A 17697-nucleotide genomic window follows, 5' to 3' on the forward strand; every position below is an offset into this window, starting at 1 on the left:
CCTGGAGATCGAATCCCGGGCTCAGACACTTAGCACCCACCCAGAAACACCTGGCCGTGTAACCTTGAGCAAGTTACTTAACCCCAATTGCTTAGAGGCGGCCGGGTGGCTCAGCAAGTAAGAGCACCGGCTCCAGTGTTGGGATGACCTGGATCAAATCTGGGCTCAAATACACCGCACCACACCCAGAAATAACTGGCTGTGTAATCTTGAGCAAGTTACTTAATCCTGATTGCTTTAAAAAAAAAAAAGAACAGTTGTATTTAATTATTTTTTATCATTCCATAAAACTTTAGTATTGGAAGGAAGTTCAGGAAGTCTTGTAGCCTATCCCCTAAAACAGGGCTGGGGAACCTCTGGCCTAATCTGATTCCATTGCCATCTATAATATTCCTGATGACCACCTAGTCCCTGTTTGAATTCTTCAGTGATGGGAAGTCCCCATTTCATGAACCATCCCATTGTATTTTTGGACAACTCTAACAACTGACCTCTTTAGATAAAACTAAATTTGCAGGAACTTATAAATAGGAAATAAAGCTGTGAAGTACTATTCTAAAAACATGCAAATATGAAAGAATAGGTTGTGGTTTGCTTTTACGTTATAGGAAATACCTGTTTGGAAACTCAGAAATTGAAGAATTTTAATATTTTATGAAGATATATCACAATAAGACAGACAAGTTATTTATTCATTTAGAGTTACTAGCTTCTATGATGGTCTTTTATAATTAAGCTCAAAGCACAGAGTAGATGGTAGTTTTTTTTCTTTTGCTTTTTAGAGGGCAATTGGGGTCAAGTGACTTGCCCAAGGTCACACGGCTAGTTTTTGTGTTAAATGTCTGAGGCTGGATTTGAACTCAGGTCCTCCTGACTCCAGGGCCAGTGCTCTATTCACCGCGCTACCTAGTCGCCCCCATAGATGGTAGTTTTACTGTTAGAGTATGGTTAGTAACAAATGTGCATAATTCAACAGTTCCTCATAATGATTTCAAGTGAATAAGAGATAAATTTTGAAATTTTTGAGGGGAGCCAAACATATACAGTGATTAAAGATTTTCCACTTTGGTTTAGTTCAAGTGGATGACCTTTTTAAAAAAAAAAATCCCACTATGTTGAAAGTCATAATTTCAGTCAGGGTTGAAGACTTTTTTTAACATTGATTATATTATTTCCAAATGATTACATTTCAGTAATTAAAAATCATTATCATTATCAGCTTTATCAGGCTAGTACCACTTTGTCCTAACTCTCCTTTTCTGTTTCCCTAATTATTTGCATGACCTAGAACAAAGTGACCATTAAGAAACTATCTCCCCATATCATATTTTCTTTTAGGCATAGAAGATCCTTATATATTGAACTTTATCCATATTGGCAGTTATTATTAGAAAATTTAATTTGTTTTTCATGTAGAGATTTGTTGTCAAGGTACCCGTTAATAGCATGGACGGTATTGGCAATGTCCAAAAAGAGACGGTTTGAGAATTTATTTTTCTTTTTTGTACAAAGTTTTCAGTGGTTTTTCAATGGATTATTGTCCTTAAAAGACTGTTTTTATAATAAAGTCAGATAAACCATTTTATTAGCAAATTATTTTATAACATTGTATTCATATCTGCAATCTAGGACCCCATTAAAATTTTTTTGTTTTAAAATAAAAACCTGAAAATCTGTGACGTAAAATTGTATGTACTTTTCCTTATGTTGAAAACATAATTTATGGTTTCTGTTACTGTTAGGAATGTTCTAGTCTGAGGCCATGCTGAGGGTCTCAGCATACCCAGGAAACAGATGCTTCCTGTAACTGACCCTGGGGAATCCTGCCCTTGACCTAAAGATTTCTCTTTGCTATAATCTGAACCCCTATTTATTTTCATTTCCTAGCTTAAAGTCTCTAGACTTTCTTGGTGACTCTGCCCTCCCCCAGTCCCTAAGTACATGCCCCTCCTCACCGTCCTTGTGCCTAAACACCGTATTCACACCTTTCCCTCCTCTGCCAATATACTATAAAAGTTTGGCTTCTCTTTTTAACATGTCCTCCCATTGCTCCCCAGCCCCCACCCCCCTTGAAAGCGACTATATGCAATCAGAAAACTTACACAAAGGAGTTTTATGCAGTATTGATGAGGAATGCATGACCCTCTCCCTTTTGAAAATTCCTCGTCATTATTAAACTAGCCAATCCAGCCAGCTTAAAATTCTTGTGCAGACTTACCTTGACTTACCATGACTTTCTAAGACCTTTTAGCATCGCATTTGACAATAATAATATTTATGTAGTGCTAACAAGTGCCAGGCACTGTAATATGCACTTTACTATTATGATTTCATTTGATCTCACAGCAACCTTGTGAGGTAAGAGCTATTATTATCCCTGTTTTACAGATGAAGAAACTGAGGCAAGCAGGTTAAGTGATTTACCCAATGTCACACATCCAGTAAATGTGAGGCTTTATTTGAACTCAGGTCTTCCTTACTCCAGACCATGTGTGCTCTGTGCACTATGGCACCACCTACCGGTACCCCCATTTCTCCCTATACTTTACTGATGACATTCAGTCACTTCACTCCTCAGTATCTTTGGAGGCTTCTCACCCCTCTTCCAGTTACATTCTAGGGCTTTCTCAGCCCCTGGCTGAGTCAGTCCTTTCTCCTGTGTTGCCAGACCCCAAATTTAGATTACTATGACCTTTCTTCTCCTTCAGTCCTATTCATGTGCTGCTGAACAGGGCTGAGGAAATGATGAACCATTCTGATTAGATCTAGTGCAAATTTATGCTACATATAACCTGTCCCAGTTACATGATCTGATTTCAACAGGGCTCTCCCTACAGCAAGATGATCTTTTCATTCTTCCTTCTCCAAGGATCTTGTCCCGTTATCTCCCCTGGCTGTTTACTAAAGCTCTGTCTTTTCCCCTTCTCATCTCATGACCCTGATGTTTGCCCACTGTCTCCTTGTTCACTCTCATCTTGGATGAAGATGTAGCCCTGCTTTTCAAGGCAAATCCCTCTCCATGCACCTTTCATCTCATCCCCTCCTGTCTCCTCCAGCAGACTGTCTCAGTCATCATCTCCCTCGTCTTCCATATCTTCCTAGCCTTCCCTGCTCGATTGCAAGCATGCTCACATTTCTATCATCCTTAAACGACCCCCAGTAGATCCTGAAATCCCTGCTCATTATTGTCCCATATCTCTCAAACCCTAAGCCTCTCAAACTCACTAAAAAGCCATGTATACTTAGTACCTCTACTTTCTGTCCTCTCAGTTGCTTCTTACCCTTTGCCATCTGCATTTTGACCTCATCATTCCACTCTTCTCTCTGAAGTTATGAATGATCTCTTAATTGCCAAAACTAATGGTCTTTTCTGAATCATCAGACATGTACTTTCGAAATATCATTTTAGCTGTTGTGTTGATGATGGGTTAGGTAGGGATCCGAATAAGAGCATGCAATCTAAAAAGTAGGCTATTGCAGTAGGCCAGGTGAGGAGTGATGAGAGCCTGAACCAGGAGTTGTGGCCATAGACGTCAAGAGAAGAGGGGTGTATTTGAGAGATGTTTTGGAGGTAAAATCGACAAGTCATGGCACTTGATTTCTTATGAGTATTAAGAAAGATAAGAGTCAAGGGCTACAAACTCCAAGGTTGCAAATCCAAGTGATTAGAAAGATTGGGTTTTTCCTTAACTAAAATAGGGAAAGTAGAAAGAGGCAGTTTTCAGGGAAAAGGTAATGACTTCCGTATTGTACATGTTGAATTGGAGGTACCCTTGGGACATCCAGGTAAAGATATCTCCCAAAGCAGTTGGTAATCTAGACCTATGGTTCCGGAGACAGATAAGGGTTAAACATATAGTTCAGAGAATTGTAGATTTTGAAGTGGGAATAAACTATTCAGAGATACTTTAGCCATCCTCTCCTCCCTCCACCCCCCGCCTCCATTTTACAAATGAGGAAACAGGCTTAGAGGATAGGTGATTTGACCAAAGCCAAACAGTTAGTGACAGCTGAGATTTGGTGCCAGGTCCTCTGACTCCAAAATCATAGTTGATTCTAATAATTTAGGATTTAGTCTTCATAAACATTATAATTGAGTTTATGTGATCTGATGAGATTACCGAATGAGTAGGTTAAAAAAGGAAGGACTTAGGGATCAGGATAGAACCTTTGTAGATACCCACAGTTAGTGAGATGGATCTGGAGGCTGACTCGGCAATGGAGAAGGAAAAAGTAAGGCCAGATCAGTGGGAAGACTATCAAGTAAGAACACTGTCACAAAAACTAGCAGGAGAAAGTTGTTCAGGAAGCCAGAATTCAGCAGTCAAATTCTGCAAAAATGAGGGAAAAGAGAATGGGGCTGAAAAAAGGACATCCTGTTTGGCATTTAGAAAATAATAGAGAATCTGGCCTCAGACACTTAACTTAATAATAGAGAATCTGGTCACAGCCAGTGTGACCCTGGGCAAGTCACTTATCCCCAGTTGCCTCCAAAAATTTTTTTTAAAAGAGATAACAGATTATTAGAATTACTAGGTTAGAAATTGTTAAGTTATTAGAACTGGTTAACTCTATGGTCAGAGCTGCACAAGAAAGAAAGAAGCCAGAGAAGGGGTGATAAGAGTAGTAGAGCAGGGAGGGGGGCCTGAAGGTCAGGAGGTCAGGGTGAAGAAGAACAGACCTTAGAGAAGTATGGTAATAAAAGACCTGGAGAAGGATATTTAGTAAATTACGATGAGAGAAGAATTCCTCAATTCTAGACCCATGGAAATGAGAAACTTCCTGAATGGTGGTGAGATTAAGAGTAACAATCTCTGGTTAATTCATGTGTTAATTTAGTTATACTGAAGAGCAGCACAGCACATTGGAGGAAAGGTCAGTGCTTCTGGAGTTAGTTCAGATTCCACCTCTGATACTTAACTATTGTGTGTCCTTGAGCAAGTTATTTAATGTCTCTGGGCCTCATTTTTCTGCAAAAGGGTTGGACAGAACAGGCCCTTCCATCTTAAAGCTCTGTGAGCCTGTAACTGTTGTATAATTGGTTCTTTTGGAATTAACTCACTATCTCAGCAGATGAGGGAGACTGATGGGTCCTAATGAGCATGTTAACCAAAAATTTGATCATGTATCAGATTTTTTATTATGAATTGATTCTTATCTAAATCCATTTTAAGCCACGACCAACTGGTGACATCAGATAATGTTGTAAAATTCTAAATAAGCAAACATTTGTTTGTATTTGGAATCATAAAGCCAGTAACAATTTCTGGAACATCTGGATTCCAAACCCTTTTATCACACTCTTTATTTTTAAGTTGCCTGTTTTCATTATCAAATATACAGTCCTGATGAATGATCAGGTTATACGATACATTTTATTTTGTTTCATTTCACTTCTCCATTATCTTTATCTTCCATCACCTCAATAAATAATAGATTTTGATTGGAGCCTTACATTTAGACTGAGTGCCTTTTTATGCCCCGGGCTTAGTATACTGCCAGGCACATAGTAGATGCTTAATAAATTACTGTTGACTGACTGGGGGAAAAAAGAGTTTTAATAGTGTAAGCTGGCAGTTCAAAAACAAAATATTCATCCCAAAGTGCAGGGACCAAGATTATGAGTATGTGGCATAGAAGGTAGAAAGGAATAGAATAAAATCCTGCAGCAAAACCCAGTCAGCTAGAAGTAGGATATGACACAAGAGATGTTACCCAGGAAAGAGAGGGGAGTGGGACATGTTCCGGTAAGAGAGGAGCGGGAATTTGGTAAATTAATCCAGCTCAAGGAACCTGGTCAGCAAGTTGGAATCCAGGCAGTGACATCTGAGTGGAACTGAGAAGCCAGGAGTGAGTTCAGAGAAAAGCAGTCCATGTCCTGATTGAAATTTTCAGCTTAACAGATTGCAGAAGGGAGCAGATACTTGGCACATTTTTTTTTTCATTTCATCAGCTTCTGTGATTTGAACTCTTTGTCACTATAAGTAAATCAAACTTGTATTAAAGGGTAAGTAGCAGAAACTGTTTTTTTCAAATGTGAAGTCAGTGTTCAGTGCTTGAGCAACCATTGTAATTAAATGGGAAATCTGTTTTAATAATGATTGAGATCATAGGTCAATTTAGTGAATTTAACATGTGACCTTGAAGTTTGACAAGGAAAGAAAACTGGAAATTGGGAAATCAGTGTACTAATACTGAAACCAGCATGTCTCTTGTACCTTTCATGTGAAGAGAAGGGGATATTGATGGAAATATGGATGGTTAAATAAGCTAACTCAGACAATGACCAAGTGAGGCTTGGGCTGGGACCTATTGTTGTCCAATCAGTGAGAGCCAGAGTGAGCTGAAGGCATTGCTATACCAGAGGCTCCCTGGGTGCAGGGTCCTGAGCTGTCTCCATCAGAGGCTGAGGGGAGATGGTAATAGTTTGACTTGCCTAGCAGATCACTGAAAACCAATGCTTCTCAAAAGGCCAGTGTGCCAACCCAGCTAAATCAGGGAGACCTCCTGAGGGACTGGTTTCCAGCTGGTGAGGATGGCTGACTCCTTCACAGAATTTACTTGTGATTAGCGACTCATAATCTTGATGCTTGGCTTCAAGCCCATGGGGTAATTGAGGTTTCCAAGAATCATAATTAATGTTAAAATTTAGGAGCAAGCAGATTACAAAGAACAGGCAAGGTTTATAGGAACCTAAATGAAATAACCAAATAAGAAGTATTTCCTGACAGTGAGGGTTATAAAACTTTGGAATGAGCTTCCAAGGAAAAGGAAAGATATAGAACAGTTTCCTCTGGAGAGCTCTAAAAATAATATGAGATGATTTGGGTGTGGTCCTTTATGGTATCAGGGAAATGGCCTAAATGACTTTGCTACATTCTTGTCAAGGCTGCAATGACTGTGAATGAGTGAATAGCATTAGGTTATATCTTCCTAACCCATACAGAATCGGTTTAGCATCTGTAGTCACTAACCTTTCATGTAATTGCAGCTGGTTCTAACATCTGTATACAATCTCCCCTTACCTCCCACCCTAATTTCCCTTTGATCTCTATAATGTACTTTCCAGTACAGCTATCTTCTCGGGGTTTGAAATAACCATATTATGGCCAGATTCAATTTAACACTTATTTAATGAGTATCTTCTCCATGTAAGGCATTGTGCCTTACTATACTGTACTAAGAATGGATTCAGAGGTGACTAAGACATAGGTCTCCCTTTGTAAAAAGTTTATAATCTAGTAAATTAGCTGTAAAGTTAGTCAATAGGCAACAAGCACTTAAATGCTTACTCTGTGCTAGGCACTGTGCTAGTCAATGGACATACAAAGAAAAACAACTCTTTTTAATGAGAGAGACGTGTAAATACCATATTTCACCACATAATCGATGCTACTGCATGATTGCCAAACGCTGTTGAGTTTTTTTTAGTTCAAAAATTGGTTTATAACCTTTTGTTGCATAATCTTTGCATGATATAATTCTGTTCATCACACTGCTTAAAAGGTAAACAGAACAGCATTGTATTCCCCAATGGCCTGTGGGTATGTGTTTGTCTCTTGCACATTGCAAGCAGAGAGCCTAGAATTCTCCGTGCACGTGCATTGTCAGTATTCAACTTTAACGTATATTCACGAGTATTCCTGGAAGCAGTGCTCCCTCTTAACGTAGCCCAAGATCATATTAGCTTTTTGGCCATTACAATTCAACAGATTTTTTTTTTTCTGAGCACTTGTTGTCTATCTATGACTCCCTCATTTTAAAATTAGGAAATTAATTGTTTATATTTTAATTAAAATTTTTTTAAATTTGTTTTTGCTCACAGTTTTGTGTCATCTGAAAACCTGATATACCTTTATTCAAGTCATTGATAAAAATGTTAAGTGTCACAGGGCCAAGCACAAGTCCCTGTAGGACTCCGCTCCTGCCATGTTGGCAATGAACTAATTATGAACAATGAATTAAATCTAACTATCCAACCAGTTCTGAATCTGATTATGTTACTGTATAATCCATACCTCTGAGATCATGAGAATAGCACAAGGAGTTTTATCAGAAATTTGCTCAAATATTGGTAAAACTACATTCACACCATTCCATTTGTCTACTACTTGAGTAATTTTTTTTAAAAAAAATCCTTTCAGAGGAAATGGAGTTAGCCTGCCGTCGTGACCTGTTCTTGATGAGGCCATTTTGGCTTTTTGTCATCCCTACTTTGTTTTCTAGGTATTTGCCAACCATCTCTAGTAATATCTTCTAGATTATTCCTAAGAACTGAAGTAAATCTCACTGGCCTATGGTTTACACTCTGTTCTCTGTCCTTTTTCTGACTTTTTTCCAATCTCATACCTTTCCTTTTTTCCATGATATTTCAATCACTGACAGTGGCTCAACAATCACATCTGCTAGTTATTTCAGGATCCAGTGATATAATTTATATGGGCTAGGTGACTTGAATTCATCAAAAGGCAGCTATGTGCTTTTTTTTTTTACTGTTTCCTTACTTATATTGGATATCATCCACTCCCTGCTAGTCATCTGCACAGAGATGATAATTGAAACCATTGGAGCTAATGTGATCACCAGGTGAGATAGTATCCAGGATAAGAGAAGCTGCCCCAGTATGAGCGTTGGGGTACTCTTTGGTTAGTGGGTATGTCACTGATGAAGAACTAACAAAGGAGGCACTGAAAAGAATAGTTAAATAGGAGAACGATGAGAGAAGTGTTGTCAGCATCCAGAAGAGGGAGTGACCAGGAGGAGGGCATGGTCAGCTATTGCAGCTATAAATGCTGCAGAGAGAGCAAGAAGCAGGAAAACTGAGAAAAGTACACGCGATTGGGCAATATAACTGTGGGGAGAAGAGTTGAGAGAAATTGGAATTCCATTTGCAACAGGTTTAGAAGAGAATCAGTGGAAAGATAGTAGAAATACCTAGTGTTAGGTGTCTTACCATGTGTATTTCAGTGGAATACCATTTTTTGATGGTAGGTTAATTCTGGAAGGTTAGAACACATGTACTGTCCTTAAATAGGAGTCAACACCAAAACAGTTCACATATAACATTTTATTTAGGATTGCCTCACCATGCTTAGTCCCCACGGAGAAGACGACAAGCAGACAGTTTTGACAGCTATGCCTCACTGATCTGTTTATATCCTGCCCTTGTTGCTGGGCTATGGTGGAAGGCAAGCTCTTTGCAGGGAACTGGTGGTTCCCATTCATCCTTCCTTTTCAAAGAGGACCATTGACATCATGGGTATGATGACTTGTGCGTGAATTGGATTAAGTGAGGCAGAATCGCACAAAGTCATAGGGGCAGCAGTTAGAATATTGTTCTTACTACACCTTGTTACTCCGGGACAATAACTTGCACACAGTATGCGTTTAATAGTGTTTGTTGAATTAAATTGAATTTGCAGCCCATTCTGCCTCTGGATCTTAGTCTTACTCCTTTATTTTTTCCCTCTGCTACTAACTAAGTTTATATTCCCAGTATTAGTTCATTGTTAGACTTCTAAGTCATCCCTGATACATGTAAGCTAAATTCATCTTTGTGGTTTCAGGTGGTTTTAGCTGGACACCAGTATATTTTCCCTATTCATAACTTAGTTGTATCTGTCTGACATACAAAGTTTTTGGCAATATTGTAATGACAAAAAGCTCTCTGTGGGATCCTGCTTGTTACAACCACTGTCTGGACAAAGGATTCCTGTTCACTTTGTCTTAATCACCTTCTAATGCATATTTCCTCCCTAGGCTGCTCTCGAGGCCCATGGAATTTTTCTGTTTTTGTGAGCCAGTATTTATGGTGAGACTATTTCTATACCAGAACCATTTCTGCTTTCTTAGCTACTTCAGTGCAACATCAGAAAATGAAAATTTTACTTTGATTCTTGAAAATTGTTGGAATCAGCTTTATGAAAGAAAATACATGAAAATTAAAGATTAGGTCTTGCTGGATGTTGTTGATTGTGTATTTTTTTCTGCAAAAGTAAATCATTTAGTTTCCTCTGACAGTCTCTGAGGGGCCATTATTATAGTGCAACTGTTCAGATGTTAAAATCTGGTGTTTGTTACTTATTTAAGGAAGAAAAAGAAATGAAAAGAGTTGCCCGGGAGACAGACATCTTGTTTTTCTGTTTCTTTCCTCAGAATAAATAAGAAATCACACTTCTTTAAGCTTGATGACTGGAATCATAAGCACATTTGACTGTTGACTTTTACGTTTTAACTGGCATGTCCTCTTCAGGAATATTAAAGAAGTTTTAAAAAACTAGTTGGTACCTCATGACATGTAGCATCATCTCCTGTCTCCAAAAGCTTAACTTCTCAAGATTAATTTTGACTCATGACACATAAGCAAGAAATAAGTTGATTCAAATAAAAGACATATTTTTCAGTCTACATTGACTGAATACAAAATATCCTGGTGACAAAATGTGCACATTTTCCAACTATGTAGGAAACAAGTTGCCTTCTTTGTTTTTCCTGGAGAGTCTAGTCTGTCCCTTTAGATTATTTGAGAAGATTTACAAATCTGCTGAATTTGTGAGTAATATTTATTGTATTTCTTCATATTTTTTCCCTTTACGTAGACTCCTCCTTCACATTTTGACGATATTGAGGAAAATGTTTCGTTCATGAACACCTTTCAGTCGAAACAACAGTTTCAGTCAGAAGAAGTTTTTCTTAAGTATAACATGCTTTGTCCTTGCTAGGGACAGCAAAGGCTTACATAAATGCAGTTGTTTCTTGCCATTCATTTTGGAGAAGGCAGCTAGTTAGTACAGATTCTTTTCTTGCTTCATATTTCTGTTCTACTTATGTGTCCCTTCAGCTGAGGCTCTAACGTTGTTGTATGTTGGATATGCTGCGGAGGGACTCAGAAGGCATACTAGGTTTTTGTAGTTGCTGATTTTCTTCCTGCACCAAAAATATGAAAACTCCTCAGTCCTGAATTCAAACAGTACCTTTAATTGCTTTTCAAATTCCTTACCTTTTTTGGGGGGCCCTATCTCCCCCTTCCACCACCAATACACAAAGCTTTTACTAAAGCAGTCTTACACTTTTCAGGAGCTATGAAATTATTGAAATGATCAAATACAAAATTATATGGTATTCATAACCTAGCCACCCTCTTCCCCAAACCTTTCCAGTCTTACATGGTATACCATCTCATGTACTCTTCAGTCCACTGGGCCTGCTTGCATTTCCTTCCACAAGACTGTGCATCTTGTGATTCTGCACGTTTTTACAAGGCTTCTCCTCTGCCCCTGAATCCTCTCCCTCCTGGCTTCTCTGACTTCCTTCAAGTCCTAGCTGCAATCCCACCTTCTATAAGAAGCCTTTCCCAATCTCCCTTCATTTCCTCTGTTGATTATTGCCTGTTTATCCCTGTATATGGCCTCTTTGTATGTAGTTGTTTACAGGTTATCTCTCCCATTAGATTGTGAGGGACTGTCTTCTGCCCTTCTTGGTGTGCTCAATGCTTACCACAGTTCCTGGCACATAGTCCTATGTGCTTTTCAAAATCTTTTAAGTATTTACTGACTGACTGACTGATTAGCTGCCTCAAAACTTAGTGAGACTACTATCCAAGTAAATATGGCCATTGGGTCATCTTAATGTATACTAGTTGTTTTGTTGGGGTTTTTTTTTGGGGGGGGAGGGCAGTTGGGGTTAAGTGACTTGCCCAAAGTCTAGTGTGTCAAGTGTCTGAGGCCGGATTTGAACTCAGGTCCTCCTGACTCCAGGGCCAGTGCTCTATTCACTGCGCCACCTAGCCACCCCAATGTAGACTTGTTTTCTAGGAATCTAGTAAAAGGAATTATTATTTTAAAAAAATTGTAAAAAAGTATAGATGTTAAAAGGTAAGTAAATAACGGTCAGTGTCATTTAGAATGAGCCTTATCCTTCACTTCAGATTTAAAATTTTTCTTATACTAACAAAAAATGACGTATCACTACTAAATCACTTTACCCCTGTAATCTTTTTTCCAGATTCATTAAATGGATACCTAAAAGCTTCAACTCATGAAGGTGCTGTAGATGTTTATGTCAGCCAGATGGGGAATGTGGACTTGAAATCCCAGAAAGGTTAGCAAATTGAAATATTTTCTTGTGACATAAAGTGTATAGAAACCTTTATATGACACTCAAAATCCAAATGACCTGTTCATACTAAAATAGCCATATATTTTATACAATTTAATGTTGGCAGGTACATACACACACCATTCTAGGTATCCTCAGGCATTTAGATTTGGGGACTATTTTAGAAGACCATTTACCATCATTTCTACTCTCCAGTCCTGGTTTGCCAATACAAATAAAAATATTTCAGATCTCTTGCCTCAGTAAATAATCATTATTATGGGATTAATTTTTTTTTTCATTTTAAACTTTCCTAGTGTATAACAGGCAGAACTTGGAAGGATAAAAAAAACAAAAACATGTTTTTTTAGAATTTAAACTAGGGACCAAATATTTTGGAAAATACTTTGCTTTACCTTATGATTCACAAAGTATATTATTGTCATGGGACCTTTTTGGTGATCTCCTGGTTGGTCTCTTGAAATAGCATTTATAGAACATTCCAAAATTTAATTTCTAGCAAAAATAATTCCATGTAAATATCCCATGTTCAAATCTCATCCAAAGTGTTATTGTTTTCATGAATTCAGTTGAGTTCTGGTCTTTTTTTTTTCATGATGGTACATGGTTTGGGTGGCACAATTGTTCTGCAAGAGTCCTATGGTTTGCCAAAGTAGCCCTTATCTAATCATCTAATAAAAGCAAGGCTTTAAGCCTTGGAATTACTTAATGTAGTAATAATAGAATAGAACAGAAGCTAATATAGACTTTGAGCTAGAATGCCATTTCTCTTTGCTTAACAATAGAATAAAAATAAAAATGGTTCACATTTAAATAGTACATTGTGGTTTACAGTCCTCAAAGTAGTCTTATGGATTAGGTGATATAGGTATTAGCATCTCTGTTTTCTAAGTGAGGGACTAAGCTATGAAGAGATAAGAACTCCAACCCAGATTTGCTACCTCTAACTACAAAGTTCTTTCACCACATAGCCTCTCATTTTTAGTAGAAAGAGAAGAATGACCCAAACTCTTCTCACATTAGAATTGTTTTCCTCTTCTGTTAGAATGGAAGAGAGAAAAATAATTGTTGCTCCTCATGCCCTGGATCAGATTTCTGACAGGGCCCTTGATTTGATCATTATTTGGTTTTGTTCCAGTAACCTCCCTGTTTACATAACATAGTAGGATTGCAATTCTGCCTTTTCTCCTACTGTGATTGTTATTGGCAGAAGCACAAAGATAAATGAGATCAAAATTTTCAGTCTTCATTTCTGTTAACTAATTCCACATGGAAATGTTATCTGTGATGGGGATAGCAGAAAGCAGTATTGAACTTTGTCGTGTCATGATGACCAAGAATGTCTGAAATCCTTTCAAATCTGCCACCGTCTTAGCCAGTGTGCAGCACCAGTCACTTTAACCTCTTGTGCACCTTTTCAGAAAAAAAGAGGTGAAGACTATTTGTTTGTACCCTCTTGTAAGAAGTCACAAGATGACATTTTGAATTCCCTTTTTGAATCCTTCAAAACTGAAGAGTTGGTATTAATATCTATGAATGATTATCAGGTGGGAGAAAATTTTAATGTGTTAAGGATATAACAAAAAGGGGCACTTCAAGCTTTAGGTTCTTGCTAAAGGAGAATGGCTGACTATTGACTAATGTTGGACCCTTTAAGATTCTGGCATATTTAGAGATGGAAGTCCTGTGTGTTTTGTTTTGCTGCCTGATTTTTCTTTTGGGGGAAAAAAATTCCAATGAAAAAAGTGTTTCCATTTTCTCTCCTACTAATTTTTTTCTGTTTTAAACCTAGGCCTGAATCTCCCTAGGTAGGAAGAACTTGCTGTGTTCAGTATTCACATTTAAGTTTTGACTATTATTTTTATCATAACTTTTTTGCAAATGGTATGGATTATCTGTTACTGTTTTTGCCAGCCTGCACATAAATGTTTCATTCATCTTCCCTTTCCCCAAGCTTTAAAGGACCCCAGCAGCATTACCTTCTAACCACAAAGGGTTCTGGGGAAAAAAAAAGAATGAAAGTAACTCTCTAAGTTTATTTCTGTGTTCAATTATTTTCAGTTGCAAGTCATTTGCAGACCTCACTCTCAGGGTGGGAATAAAGAATATTTTTAGTTTTCTCCTAACCAGATGTGGAATTACTTAAGTGTAACTAAGGCTGATATTAATCAGACTATATGGAAAATGTACAATTAAAACCTTTTTTTTTTAAATGAGTTCAAAACTTAATCTTCAAAACAAACTCTGTATGTCATCGTGACCATCTTGGCTCATGAAAGTGCGATCCATGATGATCTTATAAGAATATCTTATATATGTTGACTGCTGTATGATATATTGATAAGAAAGCTGCTAAAAAAGAATGAACTGATGAGTTTATGGTATAGCCAGTGTTAAAAGTGTTTTGAAAAGTCTTTCATAACCAATTAAAGAATTGTTCTAATTTCTTCCACCAGGAGTTTGAAAATATATATAGGGTTGTACAGAAAATAAGTTTTTATTCTTTGTCTAGGTACTTAAAAAACTGAATGAAGTTTGACCAAAAGAATAATAGTCTTTTACATAAAACTTTTCCAAGGTACCCTATTACATCATCAAATTTTTTTCTTTAGATTCTTTTAGATTGAAAAAAAATTCTTGCACAACAGGAAACTTTTCTCTTAGGCATATCATCTTGGAAACCATGTGGTAAAGTATGATACTGGAGCCACATGACCCAAATTCAAATCCCACCTATGATACTTTTCTGCCTATGTGACTGTGGGAAAGTCACTTCACCTGTCTGAGCCTCAGTTTCCTCATCTGTTAAATGAGAGGGTTGGATTGGAAAGCCTCTAAGGTCCCTTTTAACTCTAGGTATAGAATCCTATGACCTAAAAGTCAGTCCCAGAATTTCAAATGTGTATATACAATCAGTATGATGGTATAACTTTATTTTGGCTATATTTGGAATAAATCCTTTAAAGCCATGAATCCTGTAGTATTCTGGGTTCATGGAGCCAGCCTCAGGGTTATGCAGGCTACAGAATTTTCCCCCAACAGATGATTCATAAAACACAATTGACCTCAGTGTGGAAATAATAGCAATCCTTGACTGCAAGCTGCAGATGAAGTAAATTGCTGACTATGCATCTTCTGGGACTGTGAGCTGGCTAGTGCTGTTTGCTGAAGAAATGGTAGCTCAGAATGACCTCATGACTCATTTGCCTGAAGTGAATGTGGATACCATGTGCTCACAGAATTGCCTTGATCATTCTCTATCCAGCTGGGGCCAAGGAAAAGAGATTACCGTGGAAATGTGTAGGGGAAAGGTATAAAGGAAAAATGCTATAGAAGTAGAAACACTCCCTTGTTAAATTAACAAGGTAGAGAAAAGGCTGGGGTCTGGGCATTCTATTTTTCAGTTGTTTGCATGGATAACCTAGTCTTTTAATTCATTCCAGGGTCTATTACAATCAAAGTCCCATCCTCTCTCAAAGCTCATTTGCAGTTGTCAGGGAGCAAAGTTGATGTGAATCCAGAAATCACTTTACGAGAAATGACGCAAGTTCCAAAAGACAATGGTATAACAATCAGTGGTAAGAAAGTTACATTTTTGCCTTCTATTGATTTGTCATTGTCCATGCTAAAATATGAATATTATACATTTGATTACAATTTCATGGCTTTTCATTTCCTCCTACGTGACATCCTGGTTTCCAGTGCTTCCTCCTTCTAATGCTATATGTAATGTGATCCAGGTATTTTATTTTGGGTATTACTAAACTGCCCATAGATAGCTTATTATGCAACCAAGATTTTCCTTTGATTACATTGACAAAATGAGTTTCTGGTCCCAGAAATGATCCAAAAAAAGCAGTTAAGTATACATGCTAAAGCTCAAGACTCAAAAGTGGTCTATAGAATCAGAATGATTTATTTGTTGTACCATCGTATCAGTGCTGCTGTATGTTGTATCCAGAAGATTTGGTTGCAGAATTTGGTTGGTAATATTTTCTTTTAACCCCTGCCAGGACATCACTGGCATAAACAGTGAAATAAAGAGAAACGCATGCAGAGAAACACTTCTTACTCATGAGATAACAAATAGAAATATAAAGATATTTTGTAAAGATGATCAAATTTAGGTTTTAACTATGCTTATTATACATCAAAAGACATGGAAAAATATTTCATATATTTATTTTGGGTGAGCAAGAAACTTTGGACTTGTGATTTTTTTCAATGTAGAAAATCCCTCCACTCATGTATATTGATAATTTATCTGTTACTTTTATTCTTAGAGAAGTACCTCACTCATGATCACCACCAGTATATATCATAGGCAGGATCTGAACCTAAGCCTTGCTGATTCAAAGTTGGGCCTTCTATCCAGTACTATATTGCCTCTGTATAATAATATAGTTCTAACTAAAAATATAATTACTAGTTAAAGTAAGCTCTATATCAGTTTAGGTTCAACCAAAGTCTCATTAAGCAGATTCTCTTGGTTTGGTAGGAACATTTAGGATCCAACAGAAAATACTTATAATCTGATATATTGGGTTTGAAAAAGAAGAGACTGTAAAGCTGATATATTTACCTCTTATAACAAATATGCATGATTTTCCCAAAGTAATTTCTATGTTGACCATGTCTAAAAAATATGTTTCAATATGAACCCTGAATTCATTCCTCTGTCGGGACGTATGTATGTAGCTTGTTTCCTCATGAGTCCTCTGGAATTGTGGTTCATCATTTGTCATTTTAGTCATCAGCGTTCTTAAAGTCTTTCAAAGTTTTTTTTGTCTTTACAGATGTTATTATTGCATAAATTGTTCTCTTGGTTCTGCTTAGCTCACTCTTATCATTTCGTAAAAATCTCAGGTTTCTTTGAAACAGTCATTTCTTAACAGCACAATGATATTCCATTTCATTCATATAATACAATTTGTTCAATCATTCCCCGATTGATGGGTGCCCCCTTAGTTTCTAATTTTTTAGTGTGACAAAAAGAGCTGTTATAAATATTTTTGTACATTTGAGTCCTTTTCCTTTTTCTCTGATCTTTTGTATAATCCTGGTACTGATAGTGGCTCTTGATTTTAGATGGATATTACTTATCACTTTAAGAAAAGATCTCTTGGGGTGGCTAGGTGGCACAGTGAATAGAGCACTGGTCCTGGAGTCAGGAGGACCTGGGTTCAAGTCCGACCTCAGACACTTAACAGAAAAACTAGCTGTGTGACCTTGGACAAGTCACTTAACACCAATTGCCCCCCAAAAAGGAAAGAAAAGATCTCTTTTCTTTTTTTGTTTTGTTTTCTGGTGAGACCCCCCCCCCAGAAATGGGTGTTATGTCTTGTCAAAAGTTTTTCTGCATCTCTTCATGTAATTGTATGATTTTTGTTGTTCTTATTAATATTATGTTGCTAATTTTCCTAATATTGAATCAACTGAATTATGGGTAATAAATTCAACTTGGTCTTAGTGGATAATCTTTGTGATATGTTGCTATAGTCTCCTTGCTAATATTTTATTTAACATTTTTGCATCTGTATTCATTAAGGTTCTTGGCCTATAGTTTTCTTTCTCTGTCTT

General features: G+C 37.3%; 2 protein-coding genes across 3 annotated transcripts in view; one reads left to right on the forward strand and one right to left on the reverse strand.

Moving 5' to 3' along the window:
* LOC138176042 (coiled-coil domain-containing protein 146-like) overlaps window positions 1-17697 on the reverse strand; it is a 245551-nt gene that overhangs the window by 211952 nt on the left and 15902 nt on the right. The window lies entirely within an intron of this gene.
* LOC138176041 (protein FAM185A-like) overlaps window positions 1-17697 on the forward strand; it is a 65489-nt gene that overhangs the window by 33094 nt on the left and 14698 nt on the right. For both annotated transcript variants that reach the window (XM_069106782.1, XM_069106783.1), the window contains 2 exons: window positions 12004-12099; window positions 15561-15695. In XM_069106782.1, coding sequence (XP_068962883.1) covers window positions 12004-12099; window positions 15561-15695 — 231 coding nt within the window. The remainder of the gene's footprint in view (window positions 1-12003; window positions 12100-15560; window positions 15696-17697) is intronic.

The sequence above is a fragment of the Petaurus breviceps genome, unplaced genomic scaffold, assembly GCF_028583685.1.
Source record: "Petaurus breviceps papuanus isolate PSGF00001 unplaced genomic scaffold, PetGlider_PUasm1.0 80, whole genome shotgun sequence".
In the NCBI taxonomy this organism is placed as follows: Eukaryota; Metazoa; Chordata; class Mammalia; order Diprotodontia; family Petauridae; genus Petaurus; species Petaurus breviceps.